Raw genomic sequence first — 26,155 nt, 5'->3', positions numbered from 1 at the left:
GCGATCATAGGGGCAGCAACCTTAAAGAAGAAAGGGTCTAAACCATCTGACCCAGCTGTTTTTTTGGGGTAAAGTTTAAGGAGCTCCTCTAGCACCTCGGACTCAGTGACCGCCTGCAGGGAGAAACTTTTTAGCTGGGCAGGGGGAAAAAAGAGGGAGAAGCATCGGGGATAGTCACATTAAAAGGGGTGGGAGATGAGGAAATGTTGGACGGGCTGATTCTATACCGACTATTGTACTGTTGATGTCTCATATCAAAGCTGCATGGCTGAGTCAAAATAGGAATCCTGACTTAATGAAGTGGTGATTAAAGAGCTCAGCCATGTGCATCTTGTCAGTAACAACCCCATCATCAACTTTAAGGGACATGGGCAGCTATGAGGAGGGTTTATTCTCCAGGTCGTTAACCGTTTTCCAGAACTTCTTGGGGATAGATATACAGAGAGAGAATTGCTCCTTAAACTAACTAACTTTGGCCTTCCGGATAGCCTGAGTGCACTTATTTCTCATTTGCCTGAACGTGAGTATGCGTTTGCCGAGCCTTTTGCCAAATGCAATTCGAGGTGGAGTAATTCTGCAAGATCACGGTCGAACCAGGGGCTGAACCTGTTTTTTAAAATCTAATTTTCTTTATGGGGGTGTGTTTGTTAACAATACCACTGAAAATATCAAAAAAGAAGGTCCAAGCGTCTTTGACAGAGGGGATCAAGCTGATTCTATACCATTTTACAGAGGCCAGTTCATGAAGGAAGGCTTGCTCATTAAAGTTATTTAGCAAGCATCTATGACAAATCAGGACAGGTCGTTTCACTGAGCAGCCATTACTAACACAGGCTGTAAAACAGTGATCACTAAGGTCATTACAGAAGACACCAGACTAATACCTATCATGATTATGTCGGTCACCAGTGCAAATACCTTCGGTGGTCCAAGGTCATTGATGACTGCCTTCAGCTCATCTGCAATGTAGAGACCGGTGTATCTGTTGTCCCTTGTGTCTGTGCTTCTGTAGAATACTGGTTGAGGGGTGGAGATGTAGTTAATTATTCCTTGCCCATGAACCTTCGACCACCCAGAGATGACTGCAATATAGTCTGCTTGCTCTATGATTTGCTTGACCTTCACTTGAACTCTGCATCAAGCAAATTAGTAGATAAAGCATGTCTGGTTGGAGGGGTGTACACGCTGGACGAAGAACGTTCAGAAATCTCTTCCAACACACATTGCCTGTGAGTATCAGAGGTGAACCACTTGCATACACAGCTTGAGCAAGACATGAATCAGCATTTCTCTGACTACGTTCCTCCATTGAGTCCAAAAAACTTCTGAAAAACTTCTGATTCCAGGAGGACCATGAACTGTTGCTATCGATAAGGTGTCTGATTCATCATTTTTCACCTCGAATAGAAGTAGAGGGACTTTTGTGAGAGATTGCTTGTTGTGAGCGCTGAGGGAACTTTATGCACTTGGCCAGATGATTCTTCATTTTTGTTGCATTCTTCACATATGATTTGGCACAGTATTTGCAAATGTACACAGCTTTTCCTTCTACATTAGCTGCAGCGAAATGTCTCCACACATCAGATAGTGCCCGTGGCATTTTTCTGTAAAGATTAGAAAAACATTAGTAAAAAAATAAATATATACACACAACTCCATGTACAGATAAATAGTTAAGCAATTAGATTAAACAACTCCTTTGTAAGATAAATGTTTTAAAATTAAACATTTATGGAAACAGGTGAATTAGCACTCCTCAGTTAGCAGGCTCAAGCAAGCTAAAACCCACATGGTAGCAAAAACTAACTAGCAGAAATTGTTAACAAGTTAGAAATGATTTAAACACACTTTGCTGTAGGCTACAATTTTTACTATTTAACAAAAAATCATGTATGTCTCATAAAATATATTCACCCCACCCAGTATTGTAATCAAAACTTACCATAAAGCATGTAGTCCTTGGCTCAGACAGTGTAGTAGTGTGGGCTCAATAGCATCTCATTAGTGTGCAAGATCTTGAGAATCAGCTGTACATGTGATGGAAGAATGCACTGTGCATGCAGTGGGTTGCAATTACCTTGAAATGGGGAGTTTAACCAAAATATGCCACAAGATCTAGAATTGCCTTGTGTATCCCACAAAAAAAAATTCGCTGTTATAAGCTAACTTTTTAAAATGAATTTAAGCAAAATTCCCAGGCTCAACTTCACATGGAAAATTTATGGAAATTTACCGGAAAGTTTCAGACCCTTTGCAACCCTACGCGTGATATATAGCCGATATCGAAGTCTATTGTACTGTTGATGTATTGAGCTCATATTGTACAAATTTCACTCGACGTGATACTTTTGTATGATTTTGGTGGGCTAACTTCCTTCTTGGGCCATTGCATTTGGGACTTTTTGCATCTCGGGTCCAAGATTTATTTATTATTATTAATTTTGGGGGGGATTTGGGGAACCAGTTGGGGAACCCTGCCCTACACTATACTAGCTTATTTATTCACAAACTGAAATAAGGCGAACTATTAGTTTTATAAACCAGGAAATGTCAGAGCAATTTCTGCATATAAGTAGTTTACACCACTGGTGTGTGTGCACGCCCGTTACCTTATGTTCAGGTAGGTGAGGGCCTGGAGATTGAGAAGACTCTCAGGCAGCGAGCGCAGGCAGTTCTGGTAGAGGTTAAGGTGTTCCAGAGAGACAAACATACACACCTCCACGGGCAGTTCTGGCAGACGGTTACGGGACAGATCTAAACAAGGGGAGAGAGACGTGTACGTCATGGTCATGCCACAGTTTATTTAATTTATTCAGACTGATAAGTTGGTTAAGAACACATTCTCAATGACAAGAAAGGCTGTGTTGGGATCTAGCCAGGGTTGTATTCACTAGGTACCAAATAGAAGAAATTGTACTGAAACAGGGAGTGATTACTTGAACTTGGTATGCACTAATGAATAAAACACAGGACATTTGGGCTCAACCCAACCCATACTCCTGTGACAAGTGCCATGGGATCTGTAAGGACATCGGTTGTCATCTCAACTGATGGACAGCACACTTTACTGTCCCCAGTCACTGTCCTGGGGAAAGCCCTGCACAGCAGCTACATTTACCATGTGTTCTGTAGGCCTAAATGGTCAATGTCCTTAATGAATAAAACAGATTTATTTCAGTTTGTTCCTTTCAAAAGTCTAAATCAGAATTGTTTATAGATATTACGAATGCTTTGGTTTGCTAATAACCTAATAAAAGTATACTAAATGTACAAGTCCACTCAATTAGCAGGTTACATTTAAAAAACACTGTCGAAATGTCAAACAGATGTGCTTATTGCCTGTGGAGTATGTGAAATGCAGTAGAATTGTTATATTTTTTTATTTTCAACTGTATCAGAACAAACAGTAAATGGAACAACAATACTGTAAATACCTTCAGCCCTGTTTCACGCCAACATGAGTACTCAAAATTATTTTCAAGAGAGTACTCCAACACAGACATTCTTTCAAACGCCCATCACTACTAAATATCTGACAAAAAAACTTCCCTGAACAGCAGCTGTAAAGCAATATTCAACCCCTATCCCCTCCCTCAATCCACATAGCTTCTGGGTCCACTGTTTGCTAGCCTAAAAGCTGGTCATTTCTTATTAAGTGTTACGCTAGCTGCATAAAAATATGGTACAGTGACGACATACATTTAAGTTAAAGATATGATTGTGATTTTGGTATCCTATTCCAAAGCATAGGTCTTTATACTGTGATAAGAACTAGAGGTGAATGCTCGAAAACTTATCTACAGAAGTACTCATTTTATAACTAAAAGGTATTTTAATAGACTACTCATTCTGACTAAATGTGTTTTCTTGGTTTATATACGAGTAGGCCTATGTTACAAACAGCAACACAAAAGACCATTACCGTCACACACAGACAGACAGTCGCACACACCCGTGACGTGTGAAAATAGCCACCAAGCTGACAAAGATAAAAGGACGTTCTTCTCCCTCCAGTCAGTTCAAAGGCCTCAGTATCTTTAAGCAGCTCTTCTTGTGCTCGTCTAAATCAGTAATGTCGAACGAGCCTAATAGCTCATTTATATCTTCCTATAGCGGATCGCCGGGACCGCATTTTCCATTCATAAACCACGCCGTGGGCGGTTCTAAAACTACTTGCACGTTGTTAACCATTTGTTTAGACATTGCTCCGTCATGTTACCTTATGAGCTAACTAACTACCTCTTAACTTGACCAGTATATCCAAACATTTGGGGGCACAGACAGACAAAAGGGATAGCTTTTTCAGGAGTTCATGATCATCTGCGAGCAAGTATTTCTGTGTGTGTCTGTCACATATTGTTCAGTAATACTGTGCAGTGAGTGTTGCTGTATCCCGATGGCATTCCCAGCCAAGTCTATATTTATCCCCTGCAGCTGTGTGAGGATCCAGGATACAGGAAGCTGCTGCTCTCCGTAATGCTGTCTGCTTCCTACGCCAGCCAGGCTCTCACTCCAACCAAAGACAACCACGCCGAAAGATGCCCAATGACAGAAATATGGGCTAAGTCTAAATTATCTCTCCTACTGATGTTCACTCAATTAAGTTGGGAATTTTAATTGTCTTCACTTTTAACAAAGAGAAGCCATTTGCTTTCCAAACTGTTTTCCCGCAATTGAATTTTTTTCTTCCACTGACAGTCCCAACTCAAATCATCTATTTGGTATTTCCCGCGCGCTGCTCAAATTAGCCTTATGAGCCTATTTTAATATACTATCCCCCATAGTAGAAAAGTTGACCTTTTCTATTGGTCAGCTTGTCGAGAAAGAAATAGCCCAAAGAGTCTCCAGGACAGTACGATAAATCCCAAATAGGCTGAAGCTACATAAAGAAAACTTGAAAAAGCAATGAATCTGATGCAACAGATCAGAACGTTTAGCTTTACATTTCTATAAACTATTATTCTTAAAATTCTTATTGCAGCAATGTGCACAAGGCAATAGGCTATGCGCAAATGTACATTTGGCTAACGGACAATTTAAAAAACGTTTTTTTTTTTTTTTTTTTTAAACCAATAGAACATGAGAGAAATAGGCTACTGGTTTTAATGGCATAAGAAGTTTTATAAAACAATTGCCTCGAGGAATACGGTCGGATTTTGCCTAGGCTACTTCGAAGCAAGGTAAAACATGCCTAATAATATGTAGTAAAACGTTCAGCTTTCAAACAATTAAGTAGCTATATGTTTTCAAAATGCATAATGCTTCCAGCTTATTGCAAAGTAATGAAGCCTGCCTTCCGTTGCCTTTGAATGACGAATGGGAAGCGCGCTTCAATTACCAGTTGAGAAATACAAATATTAGCAATTTTTTAATTGTGGCCCAAAAACTATTTTTAACACACGATTGGATTTAGAATTGATGCTCAATGATTGGGCTTATAAAGGCTCTGTATTTGTATGATGTGTGCGTGTGAAAAATAAGGTTCATAACGAATATACACATACGCCAATTTAATTCCACAAAATTATTCAAATGAACCCATACACCGATAAACATTACCGGTCAAATGTATTTCCATCAACTGCTATTTTCCATCAACGAATAGGCAAAAAAAGCATAATATCGCAATGGGATTTTTCTTCTTCTTCTCCTTGACAATTGTCTGTTGTCTTTTATTTATTGGCTTTTCTATTTATTTAACGGCCAAAAGCCAGCTAACGGAAACCCTGATCAGGATATTTAATAAACCGAGTAGCAGCATAATTTATGAAAGCAAGTTAGGCTTGGGCGGTATCCAGATTGTCGAACCTTCATACCATCCTCAGGGTATTCAGAACACACAATCCTGTCTCGGAACTCTACGAACAATTCCTTTGACCTCATGGCTTGGTTTGTGCTCTGTCATGCACTGTCAACTGTGGGACCTTATAAAAACCGGTGTGTCTCTTTCCAAATCATGTCCAATGAATTGAATTTACCACAGGTGGATTCCAGTCAAATTATAGAAACATCAAGGATGATCAATGGAAACAGGATGCACCTGAGCTCAATTTCGAGTCTCATAGCAAAGGGTCTGAAGAGTTATAAAAAATAAACATACCTTACTTACATAAGTTTGCTAAAAATTATATTCTCATACAGTGAGGGAAAAAAGTATTTGATCCCCTGCTGATTTTGTACGTTTGCCCACTGACAAAGAAATGATCAGTCTATCATTTTAATGGTAGGTTTATTTGAACAGTGAGAGACAGAATATCAACAAAAAAATCCAGAAAAACGCATGTCAAAAATGTTATGAATTGATTTGCATTTTAATGAGGGAAATAAGTATTTGACCCCTCTGCAAAACATGACTTAGTACTTGGTGGCAAAACCCTTGTTGGCAATCACAGAGGTCAGACGTTTCTTGTAGTTGGCCACCAGGTTTGCACACATCTCAGGAGGGATTTTTTCCCACTCCTCTTTGCAGATCTTCTTCAAGTCATTAAGGTTTCGAGGCTGACGTTTGGCAACTCGAACCTTCAGCTCCCTCCACAGATTTTCTATGGGATTAAGGTCTGGAGACTGGCTAGGCCACTCCAGGACCTTAATGTGCTTCTTCTTGAGCCACTCCTTTGTTGCCTTGGCCGTGTGTTTTGGGTCATTGTCATGCTGGAATACCCATCCACGACCCATTTTCAATACCCTGGCTGAGGGAAGGAGGTTTTTACCCAAGATTTGACCGTACATGGCCCCGTCCATCGTCCCTTTGATGCGGTGAAGTTGTCCTGTCCCTTTAGCAGAAAAACACCCCCAAAGCATAATGTTTCCACCTCCATGTTTGACGGTGGGGATGGTTTCTTGGGGTCATAGGCAGCATTCCTCCTCCTCCAAACATGGCAAGTTGGGTTGATGCCAAAGAACTCCATTTTGGTCTCATCTGACCACAACACGTTCACCCAGTTGTCCTCTGAATCATTCAGATGTTCATTGGCAAACTTCAGACGGGCATGTATATGTGCTTTCTTGAGCAGGGGGACCTTGCGGGCGCTGCAGGATTTCAGTCCTTCACGGCATAGTGTGTTACCAATTGTTTTCTTGATGACTATGGTCCCAGCTGCCTTGAGATCATTGACAAGATCCTCCTGTGTAGTTCTGGGCTGATTCCTCACCGTTCTCATGATCATTGCAACTCCACGAGGTGAGATCTTGCATGGAGCCCCAGGCTGAGGGAGATTGACAGTTCTTTTGTGTTTCTTCCATCTGCGAATAATCACAAAAACTGTTGTCACCTTCTCACCAAGCTGCTTGGCGATGGTCTTGTAGCCCATTCCAGCCTTGTGTAGGTCTACAATCTTGTCCCTGACATCCTTGGAGAGCTCTTTGGTCTTGGCCATGGTGGAGAGTTTGGAATCTGATTGATTGATTGCTTCTGTGGACAGGTATCTTTTATACAGGTAAGAAACTGAGATTAGGAGCACTCCCTTAAAGAGTGTGCTCCTAGTCTCCGTTCGTTACCTGTATGAAAGACACCTGGGAGCCAGAAATCTTTTTGATTGAGAAGGGGTCAAATACTTATTTCCCTCATTAAAATGCAAATCAATTTATAACATTTTTGACATGCATTTTTCTGGATATTTTTGTTATTCTGCCTCTCACTGTTCAAACAAACCTACCATTAAAATTATAGACTGATAATTTCTTTGTCAGTGGGCAAACGCACAAAATCAGCAGGGGATCAAATACTTTTTTCCCTCACTGTATTGTGTCCTCTGTAATACCAGTGCCATGCTTGGAAATGCATGATTTTATCCAAGGTTAATGGAAACCATGATAGTATAATGGCCTTACTGAAGAGCTCAGTGACTTTCAACGTGGCACCGTCATAGGATGCTACGTTTCCAACAAGTCAGTTCGTCAAAAGTCTTCCCTGCTAGAGCTGCGCCGGTCAACTGTAAGTGCTATTATTGTGAAGTGGAAACTTCTAGGATCAACAACGGCTCACCCGCGAAGTGGTAGGCCACACAAGCACACAGAATGGGACTGCAGAGTGCTGAAGTGTGTAGCGCGTAAAAATAATTTGTCCTCAGTTGCAACACTCACTACAGAGTTCCAAACTGCCTCTGAAAGCACAGTAACTGTACGTCGGGAAATCGAAATTGATTTATACTGGACACCACACAGGAAAGTATGACCACTGACATGTTTGCCAAGGCAGCCCCATTACCACCAGACAAAATGCTGGTATGCACAGTAACTATATCAGCTGGGAATTAAAATTAAAGGTGAGAGGTGCACATTGTTACTTTTGCAGAACATTACTTCCATTGTATTATGTAAAGGGTAGTTTATTTTATGGACCTGTTACTACATTTGAAAGTTATCAAAACAGTTTAGAATATCTACATAAATTCTCAAATTGCATTCCTATTGAAGGCTTCCTCCTGCATCTCACCATACATCTGCCTGTAGTTATTTGACTCAACCTGCAGGAGGTTGGTCTGTTGTGATTGAGATGGGGGCGGAAACAGCTGCGGGCCAGGTTCTGACAAACATATGGGTGTGTCTTGGTGGTGGCAAGTACACACCCAAGAAACACTGACAAACCACAACCCCAAGCTAAATCACGTTTGGCTTCTGTCACGACAGCCAGCATTTCTTGAGAAAGCCAAAAAAAACTATACCAAATCAGTGGGTGCAGTTCCCCTTTAATTTCTTCCAGCGAGCTCCTGCCTTAGATAACCGGTGTAGACTGGCCACAGAGACATGGGTCTGGCGGAACAAAACACAGAGGGAGAGAGAACAACAAGAGATGCTTCTGCCAAGTTAACCAAGTAAGGCCTCAGTCTCGATCTCTTCTCCGTTTTCCTCTTTTCCTTTGTAAGGGCCTGGCAGTGTGAACTGTGTCTGGATGTAACCCCCAAGCATCGCCAAACTTGCAGGGCACACACACTGCATTGACTATGCTCCAATTCCTCAGTCAGTGCACACAGACAACAATGATCAGTGGAGCGCCCAGGCAAGAGGATCACAGACTTACTCAGACAAGGACATGTATACCCCCTCTCTGTCTCGCTCGCTCTATACAGTCAGGGTTGGGCAATATATCAAATTCATTTGAACGCATGTTTTAGCGCCATGTTCCAAATGCCTCTATTGCATTTTTATAAGCGTTCTGTCCTTTTGGCCTGGTCTCCTTCGCTCATTTTGTGCTGTGAGCACCTTGCGACTCGAAGACACCAAGCCCCTCCTCCTGCCACTCAACAACAAAGACGAAAGCTGACTTCTTCCTCTGTGACAAGCCATTTAAACTCGCTATTTACGTTTGAGGTTTGGTCCAACAGGTAGGCCATTCTGACACCAAAATGCCGAGACATTTTACCGTAGACTTGAACTAAACCTTTCTAACAAAACCCTTTTTTATGCCTCATCTCCCAAAATGTATAACAGACTAGGGTTGGGTGCAGTAGAGGCTCCTCTGTGGAGGAAGGAGAGGACCATCACCAGTGGATTTTTTTTTATACATGTATTGTAAAACATATATATTTTTTAAAGATAAAACTATTCTAAATATAATCAAGACACCAAATAATTAAAAACACTATTTTGCAAAGAAGATCTACCAGTGGCCTCAACAGCACTCTGTGGGGTAGCACCATGGTGTAGCCGAAGGACAGCTAGCTCCCGTCCTCCTCTGGGTACATTGAATTCAATATGAAACCTAGGAGGCTCATGGTTCCCACCCCCTTCCAGACTTACACAGCAATTATGACAACTTCCGGAGGACGTCCTCCAGCCTATCAGAGCTCTTGCAGCATGAACTAACATCTTGTCCACCCAATCAAACGATCAGAGAATTGATCTAGTACTGAAGGATAAGCTACAGCTAGCTGGCACTGCAGTGTACAAAATGTGGTGAGTAGTTGATCCAAAAGAGAGAAAGACAATCGTTGAACAGTTTTGAACTAATTAATTTCTTCTAAAATGAAGAAGAAGCAAGAGAGAAAGAGAGATTGAAAATGAAGAAGAAAAAAAGCAGCTAACTAGTTCAGCCTACTGAAACACCCTGCTCAAACAGAGGGATTCTATGTTAGCTAGTTGGCTATGACTAACCAACAACACTGGAACTCTTCCAAGTCAAGGTAAGCTTTTGGTTTTACGAATTTATCGCCACCGCGGCCCGCTGGTGCAACTGTTTACTGACTGTACATTGTCACAGCATGATGGTATGGGTTTACTAACACTTTAGTTCTATTAGCTATGTTGACTAAGATGTTACTTTAGCTAATATGGTTACAACGATGTAGGCTGTGTGTTGAAGTTTTGAGCCTGATCACATACAGTTGATGTGTTGTGCATTGAAGTCCACAAGCGAAGGGAAGAGGTGAGTGCATAGATGAAACAAGGAATACAACGTGGCTGCTATGAAAGAGAACTGTTTGCGTGTGATCAGGGGTGTATTCATTCCACTGATTCTGTTGAAAAACGTCTCTTAAACAGAAGCAAACAGAACAAAACGGGATTAAACATACCTGAATTTGTCCAATAAAAACTCTCGTTTGCAACTGTTGGGACTAATGATTACACCCTATATCAGCTAGATGCAGGGAAGTGTGTGCAAGATGGTATTGAATGTCACCGTCTGTCCATGTCACTTCAAATTTGTCTCTTGACCTGTGTGCACCTACATTGTAAACTTTCCATATGCTTGGTTGTAGCAACCTCATGATAGGTACAGGGAAAATTTGAATATCCCGTAGTAGCCTAAACCTGTCACCGTTACATTGAACTGGGTGAATGGAATGAGTCATCCAACATGCTGTTATAGAAATAAGGGTATGCAAATAACCGCTACTGGTTGGGTGTTAACCAGATTTCCATATCTTCATACCGTGCCTGTGCCATCCCAGGATTTACGTTATTACTGGTAGTGCACACACAACGGGAGCATTTATTTTCTTCAAATAAATAAAAGGCCAAAAAACTTACCAGAATGCTAACAAAATGCTAAGAAGTACTTAAGGTATTCTCAGCGGATGCTAGGTAATTGCTAACGAGAGCATGCAAACATTCACTAAAAAGACAGACAACCCAACTCAAAGTTACGCAAGTATCTCAAAACACAGTAGGCAGCAGCGATCTTAATCCAGGAGGGCTTTGTCTCTGCTGCCGTTACCAATAAGCTTGATCTTGCACGCTCACGTTAGCCACTCAGCTAACATTAGCAAAACCCAGCTGCATTTGGCACATCTTAGATAGTTAACTTAATAGTTATAAGATATATATAGCCGGCAAACAGTGAGTTTCACACAAGTGTAACTTAATCAACTCAAGACTCAATTTACCAAGCTCCCAGTTTACTTATTTTCTTTGTAAACAAAACACATGACAATCTCAAACTGCTGTTTTGGGAAACAAGGACTGGTAAGCTTCCTAATGAAAAGGTTCTTATATGAAAAATTATCTAAATGGGCGAAATGAACGTAATCTGCTTTACCTATTACTTAGTGTGCAAGTTGAATGCAAGTATTTTTTTAAAGTACAAATTTTCAAAGCCCAAAAAACATCAATTACCCGAATGCTACTAAAATGCTAACAAGTACTAAGGAATCCTCTTTAGGGACGCCAACTAAATGCTAACATGCGCATTGTAAACATGTTGTACAGTTTCTCACCTAAACTATACAAGGAACTAAAAAATGCTACTCACAAAAATAATATTAGCCAGCAAGGCTCTTGACCCAGGAGTGGATTCTCTGCTGTTACCAAGCGAATGCTTGATTTTGGAAGACGCTCACCACTTAGCTAGACAGCTAACTAGCTACTAAATTGTGTGCTTGTAAACAAACACCACATGACATGTGCCTGAGGACTACCGTAAGCAACATTTCTCATTTTGAGAAATAAGCATTTTTTTTTTATCCCGTTAGGTCACTTGATTTCAATATGTAAACAAGGTGAACAGACTGTTGTTCAAACAGTTAGAGACAGACAGAAGGGTGTATTCATAACAGTTAAACTGTTCCACCATGTAAGCAAGCAAATATACACTGTGTACACAAAATATTAAGAACTTAGTAAAATGTAGTCGCACCCCCCATTTGCCTCAATTCGTTGGGGCATGGACTCTACAATGACTCCAACGCATCCAACAGTTGTCAAGTTGGCTGGATGTCCTTTGGGTGTGGACCATTCTTGATACACACCGGATCTGTTAAGTGTGAAAAGCATGAAAAACCCAGTAGCGTTTCAGTTCGACACAAACCCGTTCAAAGGCACTTCAATACCTGTTCCTGACCTTCCTCCTCCCGCTGGCCTTGGCAGATTCTGCCGTTAAGCTGCCGGGAATAGGCTACACCAGAGGTCGGCAACCTTTTTCATTTGGAGAGCCAATTTATCTTACCATTTCTACTGATCTGCATGCCAGTTATGATTCTCATATGCACATTTTCATGTAACAGTTTTATTTAATTTATAAGTGTCTTTGCATCTCAAAAGCATTGTCATCTAAATAAAATAGATACAAATCTAAAAGTTACTTCTATTGCCAACTATGTAAAAATAACCTACATAAAGCCAACCAATAAAAACATTGCAGCCTGCAGGTAGAAAATAGACTGATGAAAATAAGTACACTATAATTCACATTGGTTGCTGACATGCCATGTGTAGCTAACTTGAAACATTGTATCAACTGTGTCCAGCTAAAGCTCGTGCTAGCAAACATGCAATATTGCATAAAATATTCTTGGCCCTCAGTTTTGTGAGCTTTAGCTTTAGACACAGCTGTAGTCTATTTGTGCAAGTAATCAGGTATATTATATAGTTTCCACATGATCAGAGCATTACATTTTTCCTTTTCATGGTGAGTGGTTATCTAAAGGGAGAGATCTGGAAATATTTTTCAAATACATTGGAGGAACTATTGTCACTGAATGGATTCTAAAAACAGGACGGTTTACTTTCTGATTGAGGTGAAGAAAACATTACTTTGAGAAGCTCCACAGCTCATTAGTGGTGGTGAGATAAGACAAATCAGACATCCACAAATGGGCACATTTATAGGCCTACATTTGCTCGCTGGCCAGGTAGCCTAGGCCTACTCCTATATGCGTCATCAGATGCGCGTTCTTACTCAACATTGACAGGAATGCTCCAAACAAAATAATGAATATATTGACAAAACTCAAATGTAATAAACTAACCAAAACGTGTTTCTCACAAGTGTAGCATATAGGTTGTGAGCTCTACAAACAACGTGTCCACTCTGACAATGGAAATTGTAAACGACTAATATTAATAATATTGAATTAATTAACATAAATTACCATAATCAAAAACATCGTAGATTAGAAATTAAGAGTATGTAGGCTACTACTGGTGATAGTAGCCTACATACTCTTGAGAGTATGTAATGGGGAATTGATAGACTAACCAAAGGGCAAACAATTCACACAATTAAGTTATGAAACAATGAATGTGCGTGAAATTGCAGGAGTGCATTCTGAAGAGAGACGTGCCTTGTGCATCTTAGCCACACCCCCCTTCCTCTTGCACCGAGGCCTCAATGGATTAGTCTACTGAGACAGGTGCAAATCAGACTGGTGTCTCGTGTGCCATGAAATAAAATCGTCTATTAGCGGCTGCTCGACGATTTTTTGATGTTGAGCAATTGGTCAAGCAAAATGGATAAAAGGGTGTGGTGGCAGTACCAGGAACACCGGCATCTAGTGGGCAACATTTGGCACTTTCATAGTAATTTATGGTAAAGAATTTCTCTGAACGGGGAAAAAACATTAAAGGTTGAAGAAGCAATACTCCAAGCAGCAGCTCCAAACTAATTGTCCGACAGATTTCACCTGGCGATATGTTCAACGGCTGCCCTGGCTTGTCTCCCCGTCTGGTACAGGTACCCCCACCACACTCCTGAGCTTTCGCTCGCCTCCAGCACACAGGCACTGTTGGGGTAGGTGACTGAATTAACAATGGAAAGCTGCAAATTGTTTAAAAAAAATCTTGCACATTTTGCTATTTGCCTCATGACTCCTGTATGCTTTGAACGGCAATCTTTACCAAGGATCACCTTCAGTGCTCGGTTGTCTTCAAGTCTGTCCACAAACAATTTGATTTGCTGGTTTTAAGCATTAAGCTTTCAAATAGCTTTGTTATCGTCACCCATCAGCACCAGCCTGTACCCTACCTGCCCTAAGCTCTCTCAAGGCCCCTTACACTAAGACTGAATTTGTCCTGCACGGTGACCTAAACAGGGACATGCTTAAACCACCTGACCAAATCCTAAAGCAATGGGACTCCCTAAATCTTTCTCAGATTATTACCAATCCCACAAGGTATAACTCCAAACACCCAGAAAAGGCTACTCTCCTCAATGTTATCCTCACAAATAATCCTGATAGGTATCAGTCTGGGGTTCAATGTAATCACCTTTGTAATCACTGTTTTACAGTGAAATGATCTGTCCTGATTTGTCATACACGTTTGCTAAACATTTTTTTTAATGAGCAAGCCTTCCTTCATGACCTGGCCTCTGTAAAATGGTATAGAATCAGTTTGATCCCCTCTGTCAAAGACGCTTGGACCTTCTTTTTTGATAGTTTTAGATATTGTTAACAAACACGCCCCCATAAAGAAAATGAGATTTAAAAAACAGGTTCAGCCCCTGGTTCGACCGTGATCTTGCAGAGTTACTCCACCTCGAATTGCATTTGGCAAAAGGCTCAGCACACGCATACTCAGGCTGACTGGCTCACGTTCAGGCAAATGAGAAATAAGTGTACTCGGGCTACCCGGAAGGCCAAAGTTAGTTAGTTTAAGGAGTAGTTCTCTCTCTGTATATCTATCCCCAAGATGTTCTGGAAAACGGTTAAAGACCTGTAGAATAAACCTCCTCATAGCTGCCCATGTCCCTTAAAGTTGATGATGGGGTTGTTACTGACGAGAAGCACATGGCTGAACTCTTTAAATCACCACTTCATTAAGTCAGGATTCCTATTTGACTCCGCCATGCCTCCTTGCCCGTCCAACATTTCCTCATCTCCCACCCCTTTCAATGTGACTATCCCCGATGCTTCTCCCTCTTTTTCCCCCTGCCCAGCTAAAAAGTTTCTCCCTGCAGGCAGTCACTGAGTCCGAGGTGCTAAAGGAGCTCCTTAAACTTGACCCCCAAAAAACAGCTGGGTCAGATGGTTTAGACCCTTTCTTCTTTAAGGTTGCTGCTCCCTATAATCTACCAAGGCTATCTCCAACCTTTTTAAATCGGTCTCTCCTCTCTGGGGAGGCAGCCACGGTTAGTCCTTTATTTAAAGTGGGAGATCAAGCTGATCCTAACTGTTATAGGCCCCTTGCCCTGTTTATCAAAAGTGTTGGAAAAACTTGTCAATAATCAACTGACTGGCTTTCTTGATGTCTATAGTATTCTCTCTGGTATGCAATCTGGTTTCCGCTCAGGTTATGGATTTGTCACTGCAACCTTGAAGGTCCTCAATGATGTCACCATTGCCCTTGATTCTAAGCAATGTTGTGCTGCTATTTCTATTGACTTGGCCAAAGCTTTTGATACGGTAGGAGTATTGGTGTCTCTGGGGTCTTTGGCCTGGTTTGTTAACTACCTCAGAGTGCAGTGTATGAAGTCAAAACATTTGCTGTCTCAGCCACTGCCTGTCACCAAGGGTGTACCCCAAGGCTTGATCCTAGGCTCCACGCTCTTCTCAATTTACATCAACAAAGCTCAGGCAGAATCAAATTGTATTGGTCACATACACATGGTTAGCAGATGTTATTCGGAGTGTAGCGAAATGCTCGTGCTTCTAGTTCCGACAGTGCAGCAATATCTAACAATTCCACAACAACTACCAAATACACACAGCTCTAAGTAAAGGAATGGGATAAGAAGATTAATACATGGATGAGCAATGACAGAACGGCATAGGCAAGATACAATAGACGGTATAAAATACAGTATGAGATGAGTAATGCAAGATATGTAAACATTATTAAACTAAACATTATTAAAAAGTGGCCAATGTTTTAAAGTCTGTACGTAGGCAGCAGCCTCTCGGTGTTAGTGATAGCTGTTTAACAGTCTGATGGTCTTGAGATAGAAGCTGTTTTTCAGTCTCATGGTCCCAGCTTTGATGCACCTGTACTGACCTCGCCTTCTGGATGTTAGCGGAGTGAACAGGCGGTGGCTTTGGTGGTTGTTCTCCTTGAGGATCTTTTTGGCCTTCCTGTGACATCGGCTGCTGTAGGTGTCCTGGATGCGTCGTGCAGACCGCACTATCCTCTGGAGTAGATGTCGACCGATTAATCGCAATGGCCGATTAATTAGGGCCGATTTCAAGTTTTCATAACAATCGGTGATCTGCATTTTTGGACACCGATCATGGCCAATTACATTGCACTCCACGGGACTGCGTGGCAGGCTGACTACCTGTTATGCAAGTGCAGCAAGGAGCCAAGCTAAGGTGCTAGCTAGCATTAAACTTATCTTATAAAAAACAATCAATCTTAACATAATCACCAGTTAACTACACATGGTTGATGATATTACTAGTTTATCTAGCTTGTCCTGCGTTGCATATAATCGATGCGGTGCCTGTTAATTTATCATTGAATCATAGCCTACTTCGCCAAACGGGTGATTTAACAAGCGCATTCGCGAAAAAAGCGCCTTTCTTAAAATCAATACACAAATATATATTTTCAAACCTGCATATTTAGTTAATATTGCCTGCTAACATTAATTTATTTTAACTAGGGAAATTGTGTCACTTCCCTTGCGTTCTGTGCAACAGAGTCAGGGTATATGCAGCAGTTTGGGCCGCCTGGCTCGTTGCAAACTGTGAAGACTATTTCTTCCGAACAAAGACAGCCTACTTCGTCAAACGGGGGATGATTTAACAAAAGCGCATTTGTGAAAAAAGCACAACCGTTGCACAAATGTACCTAATCATAAACATCGATCCCTTTCTTAAAATCAATACACAGAAGTATATTTTTTTAGTTAAAAGAAATTCATGTTAGCAGGCAATATTAAACTAGGGAAATTGTCACTTCTCTTGCGTTCATTGTGCGCAGTCGGGGTACATGGCACATATTGCACTTTTACTTTCTTCTCCAACACTTAGTTTTTGCATTATTTAAACCAAATTGAACATGTTTCATTATTTATTTGAGGCTAAATTGATTTGATTGATGTATTATATTAAGTTAAAGTGTTCATTCAGTATTGTTGTAATTGTCATTATTACAGCAAAAAAATATATATATTTATTTTTTTGTATTATTATTATTATTTTTTATATCGGCCGATTAAATCGGTATCTGCTGTTTTGGTCCTCCAATAATCGGAATCGGGATTGAAAAATCATAAATCGGTCGACCTCTACTCTGGAGAGCCTTGCGGTTGTGGGCGGTGCAGTTGCTGTACCAAGCGGTGATACAGCCCGACAGGATGCTCTCAATTATGCATCTGTAAAAGATGAGGGTTTTAGGTGACAAGCCTTCTTCACCACGCTGTCTGTGTGGGTGGACCATTTCAGTTTCTCAGTGATGTGTATGCTGAGAAACTTTCCACCTTCTCTACTGCTGTCCCGTCGATGTGGATAGGAGGGTGCTCCCTCTGCTATTTCCTGAAGTCCACGATCAGCTCCTTTGTTTTGTAGACGTTGATTTAGACGTTGTTTTCCTGACACCACACTCCGAGGGCCCTCACCTCCTCCCTGTAGGCTGTCTCATCGTTGTTGGTAATCAAGCCTACTACTGTTGTATCGTCTGCAAACTTGATGGTTGAGTTGGAGGCGTGCATGGCCATGCAGTCATGGGTGAACAAGGAGTACTGGAGGGTGGTGAGAACGCACCCTTGAGTAACAGAGTGGGTGGAGATGTTGTTTCCTAACTTTACCACCTGGGGGAGCCATGCAAGGAAGTCCAGGACCCAATTGCACAGGGCGGGGTTGAGACCCAGGGCCACAAGCTTAATGATGAGCTTGGGCAGGGTACTATGGTGTTGAATGCTGAGCTATAGTCAATGAAGAGCATTTTTACATAGGTATTCCTCTTGTCCAGATGGGATAGGGCAGTGTGCAGCGTGATGGCGATTGCATCGTCTGTGGACCTATTGGGGAGTTAAGCAAACTGAAGTGGGTCTAGGGTGGCAGGTAAGGTGGAGGTGAAGTGATCCTTAACTAGTCTCAAAGCAATTCATGATGACAGAAGTGAGTGCTACGGGGCGGTAGTCATTTAGTTCAGTTAACTTAGATTTCTTGGGAACAGGAACGATGGTGGCCATCTTGAAGCATGTGGGGACAGCAGACTGGGATAGGGAGAGATTGAATATGTCCGTAAACACACCAGCCAGCTGATGGATTTGTCAACTGAAGACGCGAACAAAAAGGAGGTATTTGGACATAAATTATGGACTTTATCGAACAAAACAAACATTTATTGTGGAACTGGGATTCCTGGGAGTGCATTCTGATGAAGATCATCAAAGGTAAGTGAATATTGATAATGCTATTTCTGACTTCTGTCGACTCCACAACATGGCGGGTACCTGTATGGCTTTTTTTTGTGTCTGAGCGCCGTACTCAGATTATTGCATGGTGTGCTTTTTCCGTAAAGTTTTTTTGATTTCTGACACAGCGGTTGCATTAAGGAGAAGTATATCTTTAATTCTGTGCATAACAGTTGTATCTTTTATCAAAGTTTATGATGAGTATTCTGTAAATTGATGTGGCTCTGCAAAATCACTCAATGTTTTGGAGGCAAAACATTACTTAACATAACGCGCCAATGTAAACTAAGATTTTTGGATATAAATATGAACTTTATGGAACACAACATACATGTATTGTGTAACATGAAGTCCTATGAGTGTCATCTGATGAAGATCAAAGGTTAGTGATTAATTTTCTCTATTTCTGCTTTTTGTGACTCCTCTCTTTGGCTGGAAAAATGGCTGTGTTTTTCTGTGACTAGGTACTGACCTAACATAATCAGATGGTGTGCTTTCGTCGTAAAGCCTTTTTGAAATCGGACACTGGTTGGATTAACAACAATTTTATCTTTAAAATGGTGTAAAATACTTGTATGTTTGAGGAATTTTAATTATGAGATTTCTGTTGTTTGAATGTGGCGCCCTGCACTTTCACTGGCTGTTGTCATATCGATCCCGTTAATGGGATTTAAGCCATAAGAATTAAGCAGCATGGCTACCACAGCATTCTGCAGCGATACGCCTTCCCATCTGGTTTGCGCTATGTGGGACTATCATTTGTTTTTCATCAGGACAATGACCCAAAACACACCTCCAGGTTGTGTGAGGGCTATTCGACCAAGGAGTGATGGTGCAGCATCAGATGACCTGGCCTCCACAATCACCCGACCTCAACCCAATTGAGATGGTTTGGGATGAGTTGGACCGTAGAGAGAAGGAGAAGCAGCCAACAAGTGCTCAGCATATGTGGGAACTCATTCAAGACTGTTGGAAAATAATTCCAGGTGAAACTGGTTGAGAGAACACCAAGAGTGTGCAAAGCTGTCATCAAAGCAAAGGGTGGCTACTTTGAAAAATCTCAAATATATAATATATTTTGATTTTTTTGATATGTTTAACACTTTTGGTTACTACATGATTCCATGTGTGTTATTTCATAGTTTGGATGTCTTCACTATTATTCTACAATGTAGAAAATAGTAAAAATAAAGAAAAACCCTTGAATGAGTAGCTGTGTCTAAACTTTTGACTGGTACTGAAGGTTCTATTTGACTCAACATTCCATGACGTACACTAAATCACAGCTGGCCTGGTACATTGCTTACTGCCTCCATTCGGGATTCACTGTTTCAGTTTCAATGACTCAATATATTGGACAAAAACGGATTAATGTAATTAAGCCTGGGAATATCAATTCAATCTGACTAGCAAGGGAAATGATCACAAGTCGGTCATAACGTGGCTAATAGGCTAGCGTATCTATTTATGTAGCAAGCTAAGAACACAGAGCCATTCTGAGGCTGGTAACTAATGAACTTATCTCTGGGTCTTCCTTTCCTGTAGTGGTCCTCATGAGAGCCAGCTTCATCATAGTGCTTGATGGTTCTTGCGACTGCACTTGAAGAAACTTTCAAAGTTCTTGAAATTTTCCATATTGACTGACCTTTATGTCTTAAAGTAATGATGTACTATTGTTTCTCGTTGCTTATTTGAGCTGTTCTTGCCATACTATGGACATGGTATTTTACCAAATAAGGCTATCTTCTGTATACCACCCCTACCTTGTCACAACACAATTGATTGGCTCAAAAGCATTAAGGAAAGAAATTCCACAAATAAACAAGACACACCTGTTAATTGAAATGCATTCCAGGTGACTAATTCATGAAGATGGTTGAGAGAATACCAAGAGTGTACAATGCTGTCATCAAGGCAAAGGGTGGCTACTTTGAAGAATCTCAAATATAATATATTTTGATATGTTTAACACTTATGTTTACTACATGATTCCATATGTGTTATTTCATAGTTTTGATGTCTTCACTATTATTCTATAATGTAGGAAATAGTACAAATAAAGAAAAACCCTGGAATGAGTAGGTGTATCCAACCTTTTAACTGGTTCTGTAGCTACTAGGAAGATGTCATGTCATTGGAGGAGTGGGCAAGTAATTGAATTGTCCCCCTCATATCGTTTTTCTGTGGCTATACACAGCTAGAGATGTAAGTGTAATTTGGTTAGCTAGCAAGAACTCGAAAGACATATCCAGTTAGCTAGCGTCTCTTGTTTGCAAATTCACTCTGGCTATCTAGCTCGCTACTCCAATTTCAGAGCACAGAATAACTGATGAATTTAAAAACGCGCAACACCCGCTGAATATGACCGGTGTCAGTAAACGTAGGCAAAAAAAAGTAATATTTTGTCATGAACTCTCTCAATAACATGTAAACAGCCTAACCAACTCTGCTAGGGCGAGTAAAATGGTCAGAGTGAGATTTCTCTCATTTGTGTCTGGAAGTAGCTAGCTAGCAAGCCAGCCAACTGGCTTGGGTGCAACAAGCATGCATTCGCAGGCAAGCTGCAGAAGGACGAGAAGGCTACAATTCCACATCGTTCATCAGTGAAATGTTGACGGACAACTAGCTGAAAAAGTTTGAAAAGGTTTATCTGATGTTACTTCATTAGATTTTAGCACACCTTGCTCTGGCTAGTATTCATTTTTGATCTAGTTGATGTACATAACTGAGGGAGAGAGCCTGCCTTTTCATGGTTGTTTGTTCAAAAGGACTGTAAAGTTGTCAAATGTAAGAGGACTCCCCTAGTATTTGCTGAAATTCATTCAGGTGTATTTTGTGGTGAATGCATTCTAATGATCTAAAGTCACGCTGTTGCAACTGCCTGTAAACACACAGTCCAGTTTAAAGTGAATGATCCCAGGCCTGTGGCAAATGGCTTGTTTGCATAAAGGCCTACTATAGCCTTGATAGACTCGTGCTGAACCAGAGAGATGTTTTTATTCGTTTTTATTTACTGCAGTGTATATTCATTGTCCAAAAGCAAGGCTGCTTTCCCACTCTATATTGCTATATAATTTTCACAAATGTCTTAGTATAGGTAATTCCCAAACATTGTAATAATTTATGAAAACATGATAATGACCCTATCAAAGTGCTCCCTTGTCAGAAAATATATATTTATAAATATATTTTTTAAGTGTCATATTATTCTTGGTGTGTATATGAACAGATTTGAATAAGATTAAGTTGATAAAATAATGTCAGTTCCACTTTAATTACCCTAAAGCCACCTGGCCCATGGATATAATTGAGGGAACTTCGGGTTATAAGTCAACCCCTGCAAGTGTGTGTGGGCTAGGGGTCTGTGTAAGGGTCCTGGGGAGAAAAAAAATCTCATAAGAGGTTCATTATTGCATTCATTATGCCTATAGGAGACTGAAAAAAAAAACATCCAAATTATACATGTCATGTGTGTGTTTAGTGGCCGTTAGTGACAGTCTGGAGCGAGTTCAGGAATGTGCGACATCGTGTCAAAGCCCAACCCCAGGCCCTCAAATGACTGTCCACCGCACATGAGCTGTGAGGGACGATGCAGTGCACCATGCCAAAGATGAACATCGTATCACAAACAAGAACAAATAGATCCCCGTATTCCCTCCCTCATTTTCTGTGCCACGAGTTAACTGCAAAAACAGGTAATGGTGTCTAAACTGGTTCTTGATAAGAGTCCTTACACATTCCATGAGGGTGCAAATCTGTCAATTCTCGCGCCACGTATTATAACGTTTTGAGTGCGTCTGGGAATGTATTTTCAGCAGACACATGCACATGTTATAACTACCTACATCCATATGAAAACATGAGCTGACGAAAGTTAGGCTGGCAATAACTTAGGTAACTAACTAGCATTAACTATCCATCCGTCAAATAACTAACGTTATGGTCTAGTTAGCCAGTTATCTAATTTAAGGTTGCAGCTGAGAAGCTCTCCAAATTAACATGAGCATTGTTATATAGCGACATGCTTAATAATTTAGCTAGTTGAGCGATACTTTGCCAACTTCCCAAAGCAAATAGTAAGCTAACTGTAACTAAATTAGCTAATTAGTTTGCTAGCAGCCAAAACAAGCAACATCGTTCATCAGAAAATGTACTCTCATTCACACTAGTGTTTACCAACTCTGCTCAGTCTGGAGACGTCTGGACGCTCACTCGCTGGCTGGCTAACGTCAGCTAGCTTGCTAATGTTGGCCGGACAGTGTCGTGACATTAGCTAGCAGGCTAACTTGGTAGCTACTCCAAGTCAAAACAAGTTTATTTTTCGAGTCTATGCTGGCTAGCTAGATACCCACAGCCATCGTTGAAGTGTCTGGGTTTATTATAAACATGTCCATCTATTCTACTGCGCGAGCTTCGATCCACACTCACCGGCCCGAGTTGTGTCTGTGAGGTCGTGGTTGGCGACGCTCCTCGGGAACTCCTTCAGTTTCCTGCCGCTGAGGTTGAGACAACCAGTTGCCGAGGCTTCGTCTAATGCCCTGTCCAGAGACCGATTCCAAGACGCAGGACCCGGTGCCCCTACTCCATTGCCGGGAGCCCCTACCACTCCAGAATTACCGACCGCAAAAGTCGGTCCAGTGTTCTCCGCAGACAACAACACCGAAGCCGCCATTACATACCTAGCTAACTCCCACCGATTCTCCCTACCCTGCCGCCGCTAGGTTGATAGTACGCAAGCGTAGAATGTGAGGGCAGACTGAAGCGTCGTAGAAGGGAGAGGCTAGTTTGGGAATTGGCCATGCGCAGTGATAATACAAATGTAAGCTCTCACTCCTCCCCATCCCATCCATACTTTCAAAGTAATTATATATGAATGACATCATCTACCCTTGGTGTGACGTTCCTGACTGATTTGGATTTTACTCTCACAATCATCTTGTGTGAATGTTACTTTGAACTTTGTCACTGTTCACTAGACTATCATTAGGCATTTCATAGCCTAAAAATTATGTCGATTGAGCAGTGGTTCTCAATAGGGGGCCCAAGGGAGTTGTTTACAGGGGTCCCTGAAAAAGCAGACATGAAACAGATGAGCCATAATATAAAAAGTAGTGGGCCTCAGAAAGGAAACGTTTGAGAACCCCAGCAATAGTACTTAGGTCATGGCCTATAATGAGACGATAGCCCAACAATGCAAGTGTGTCTGACCGACCATTGGTCTGCCTGACCACTAATGAAAACAGCTAGATTGGTTGAACCTTTTATAATCCAAAAGGTAACAAGGTCAAATCACATTCAAGAGCAAAACAAACAAACAAAACATAAAAGCTTCCTCCACTGAACTGTCCACTATCCCACTACAGTACTAATTCATTGTATTGCAACAATATAGAATTTACTCAACAGGTATCAGTCAGTGCTCAAATGATCAATGAGAATAACCACAATTAGACAAAGTTTACAAAGTTAATAAAAAACAAGGCAACAGTAAACATGTTGTCCCCCACAAATTACGCAGCGCCCCCGTTGGGCCACTGTGTAAATTTGTAAATTATGGATCTCTATGACAAGACTCATCATTCACCCACGTTTAGTCAAAATCAGGCCAATGATGTCTGAGATATTTCGTAGGTTAGCTAGACTCATCCCTGAGCATGTTAGCCAAATTTCTTCACTCTGTGCCCATGCGCCACCATGTGGTCCATATGAATCTTCTTGTTGAGTCTTGACAGTGTTTGCAACATGTGCACCACATTTTGTTACAATATGAATATCCTTGACTGATTTATATGCATTTATGTGCCAGACCATGCCTATGTGAATTATTATTGGTCAACAGTAAACATGTTGACCCCCACGAATGATGTTGTTTTAGGTACAAGTCTGGAAAATATTGTGTTTTGAGAGACCTTTGTCCATAGATGTCTTCAGAAAGTATTAATTCATACCCCTTGACTTGTTCCACATTTTGTTGTGTTTTACCGCCTGAATTCAAAATGGATTAAATATATTTTTTCTCGCCCATTTACATACAATACCCCATAATGAGAAAGTGAAAACATGCTTTTCGACATTTTTGCAAATGTATTGAAAATGAAATACAGACATATCTCATTTACATAAGTAGTCATACGCGAGTCAATACTATGTAGAAGCACCTTTGGCAGCAATTACAGCTGTGAATCTTTCTGGCTAAGTCTCTAAGAGCTTTCCACACGTGGATTGTGCAATATTTGCCCATTATTCTTTTCAAAATTCTTAAAGTTCTGTCAAATGTGTTGTTGATCATTGCTGGACAACCATTTTCAGGAGTTGCCATAGATTTTCCAGTAGATTTGTCAAAACTGTAACTCGGCCACTCCGGAACATTCACTGTCTTCTTGGTAAGCAACTCCAGTGGATTATTAATTAGATTAGATTTGGCCTTGTGTTTTAGGTTATTTTCCTGCCTAAAGGTGAATTATTCCCCCAGTGTCTGGTGGAAAGCAGATTGAACCAGATTTTCCTCTGGGATTTTGCCTGTGCTTAGCTCCACTACGTTACATTTTTATCCTGAAAAACTCCCCAGGCCTTAATGATTACAAGCATACCCATAACATGATGCAGCCACCACTATGCTTGAAAATATGGAGAGTGGCACAGAGTAATGTGTTGTATTGAATTTGCCACATGAATTGCTTAGACACATTCTTTTCAGTATAACTTTAGTGCCTTGTTGCAAAAAGGATGCATGTTTTGGAACATTTTTATTCTGTACATGCTTCCTTCTTTTCACTGTCAATTAGCTTAGTATTGTGGAGTAAATACAATGTTGTTTATCCATCCTCAGTTTCCTCCCATCACAGCCATTAAACTCTGTAACTGTTTTAATGTCACCATTGACATCGTGAAATCCCTGAGCGGTTTCCTTCCTCTCGGTCAACTGAGTTAGGAAGGACGCCTTTATCTTTGTAGTGACTGGGTGTAATGAGAAAGGGAAAAGGCATACCTAGTCAGTTGCACAACTGAATGCATTCAACCGAAATGTGTCTTCTGCATTTAACCCAACCCCTCTGAATTAGAGAGGTGCGGGGGGCTGCCTTAATCGACATCCACGTCATCAGTGCCCAGGGAGCAGTTGTTGATGTGGGTTAACTGCCTTGCAGGGCAGAATGGCAGAATTCAAACCAGCGACCTTTCCGTTACTGTCCCGATGCTCTTAACCGCTAGGCTTCACCATACAAAGTGTAATTAATAACTTTACCATGTTCTAATGGACATCAAAGTCTGCTTTTGTGGTTGCACTTCTGTTTGAAATTCAATGCTCATCTGAGGGACCTTACAGATAATTGTATGTGTGGGGTACAGAAATTAGGTAGTCATTCAAAAATATGTTAAACACTATTATTGCACACAGAGTCTATGCAACTCATTATGTGACTTGCTAAGCAAATGTTTACAGCTGAATTTATTTAGGCTTGCCATTAAAAAGGGGTTGAATACCTATTAACTAAAGGCACTTCAGCTTTTCATATTTTTTTGTTGTTGTAAACATTTCAAAAAACATAAATCCACTTTGACATTATGGGGTATTGTGGTATGCCAGTGACAAAAAAATCAAAAGTTAATCAATTTTCAATTCAGCCTTTAACACAACAAAATGTG

General features: G+C 40.9%; 1 protein-coding gene across 11 annotated transcripts in view; it reads right to left on the bottom strand.

Moving 5' to 3' along the window:
* The window catches only part of LOC139547569 (DISP complex protein LRCH3-like), an 87,687-nt gene extending 64,399 nt beyond the window's left edge, over window positions 1-23,288 (bottom strand). For all 11 annotated transcript variants that reach the window (XM_071356482.1, XM_071356478.1, XM_071356479.1 and 8 more), the window contains exons 1-2: window positions 22,940-23,288; window positions 2,610-2,754 (exon numbers count right to left, since the gene is read on the bottom strand). In XM_071356482.1, the coding sequence (XP_071212583.1) occupies window positions 2,610-2,754; window positions 22,940-23,183 (389 nt within the window). In that variant the 5' untranslated portion in view covers window positions 23,184-23,288. The remainder of the gene's footprint in view (window positions 1-2,609; window positions 2,755-22,939) is intronic.
* Between the last annotated feature and the right edge of the window lie 2,867 nt (window positions 23,289-26,155).

This window comes from Salvelinus alpinus, chromosome 21 (assembly GCF_045679555.1).
Source record: "Salvelinus alpinus chromosome 21, SLU_Salpinus.1, whole genome shotgun sequence".
NCBI lineage: Eukaryota > Metazoa > Chordata > Actinopteri > Salmoniformes > Salmonidae > Salvelinus > Salvelinus alpinus.
Note: the sequence above shows the minus strand (reverse complement) of the source record. Positions and strands in the feature narration are given on the sequence as shown.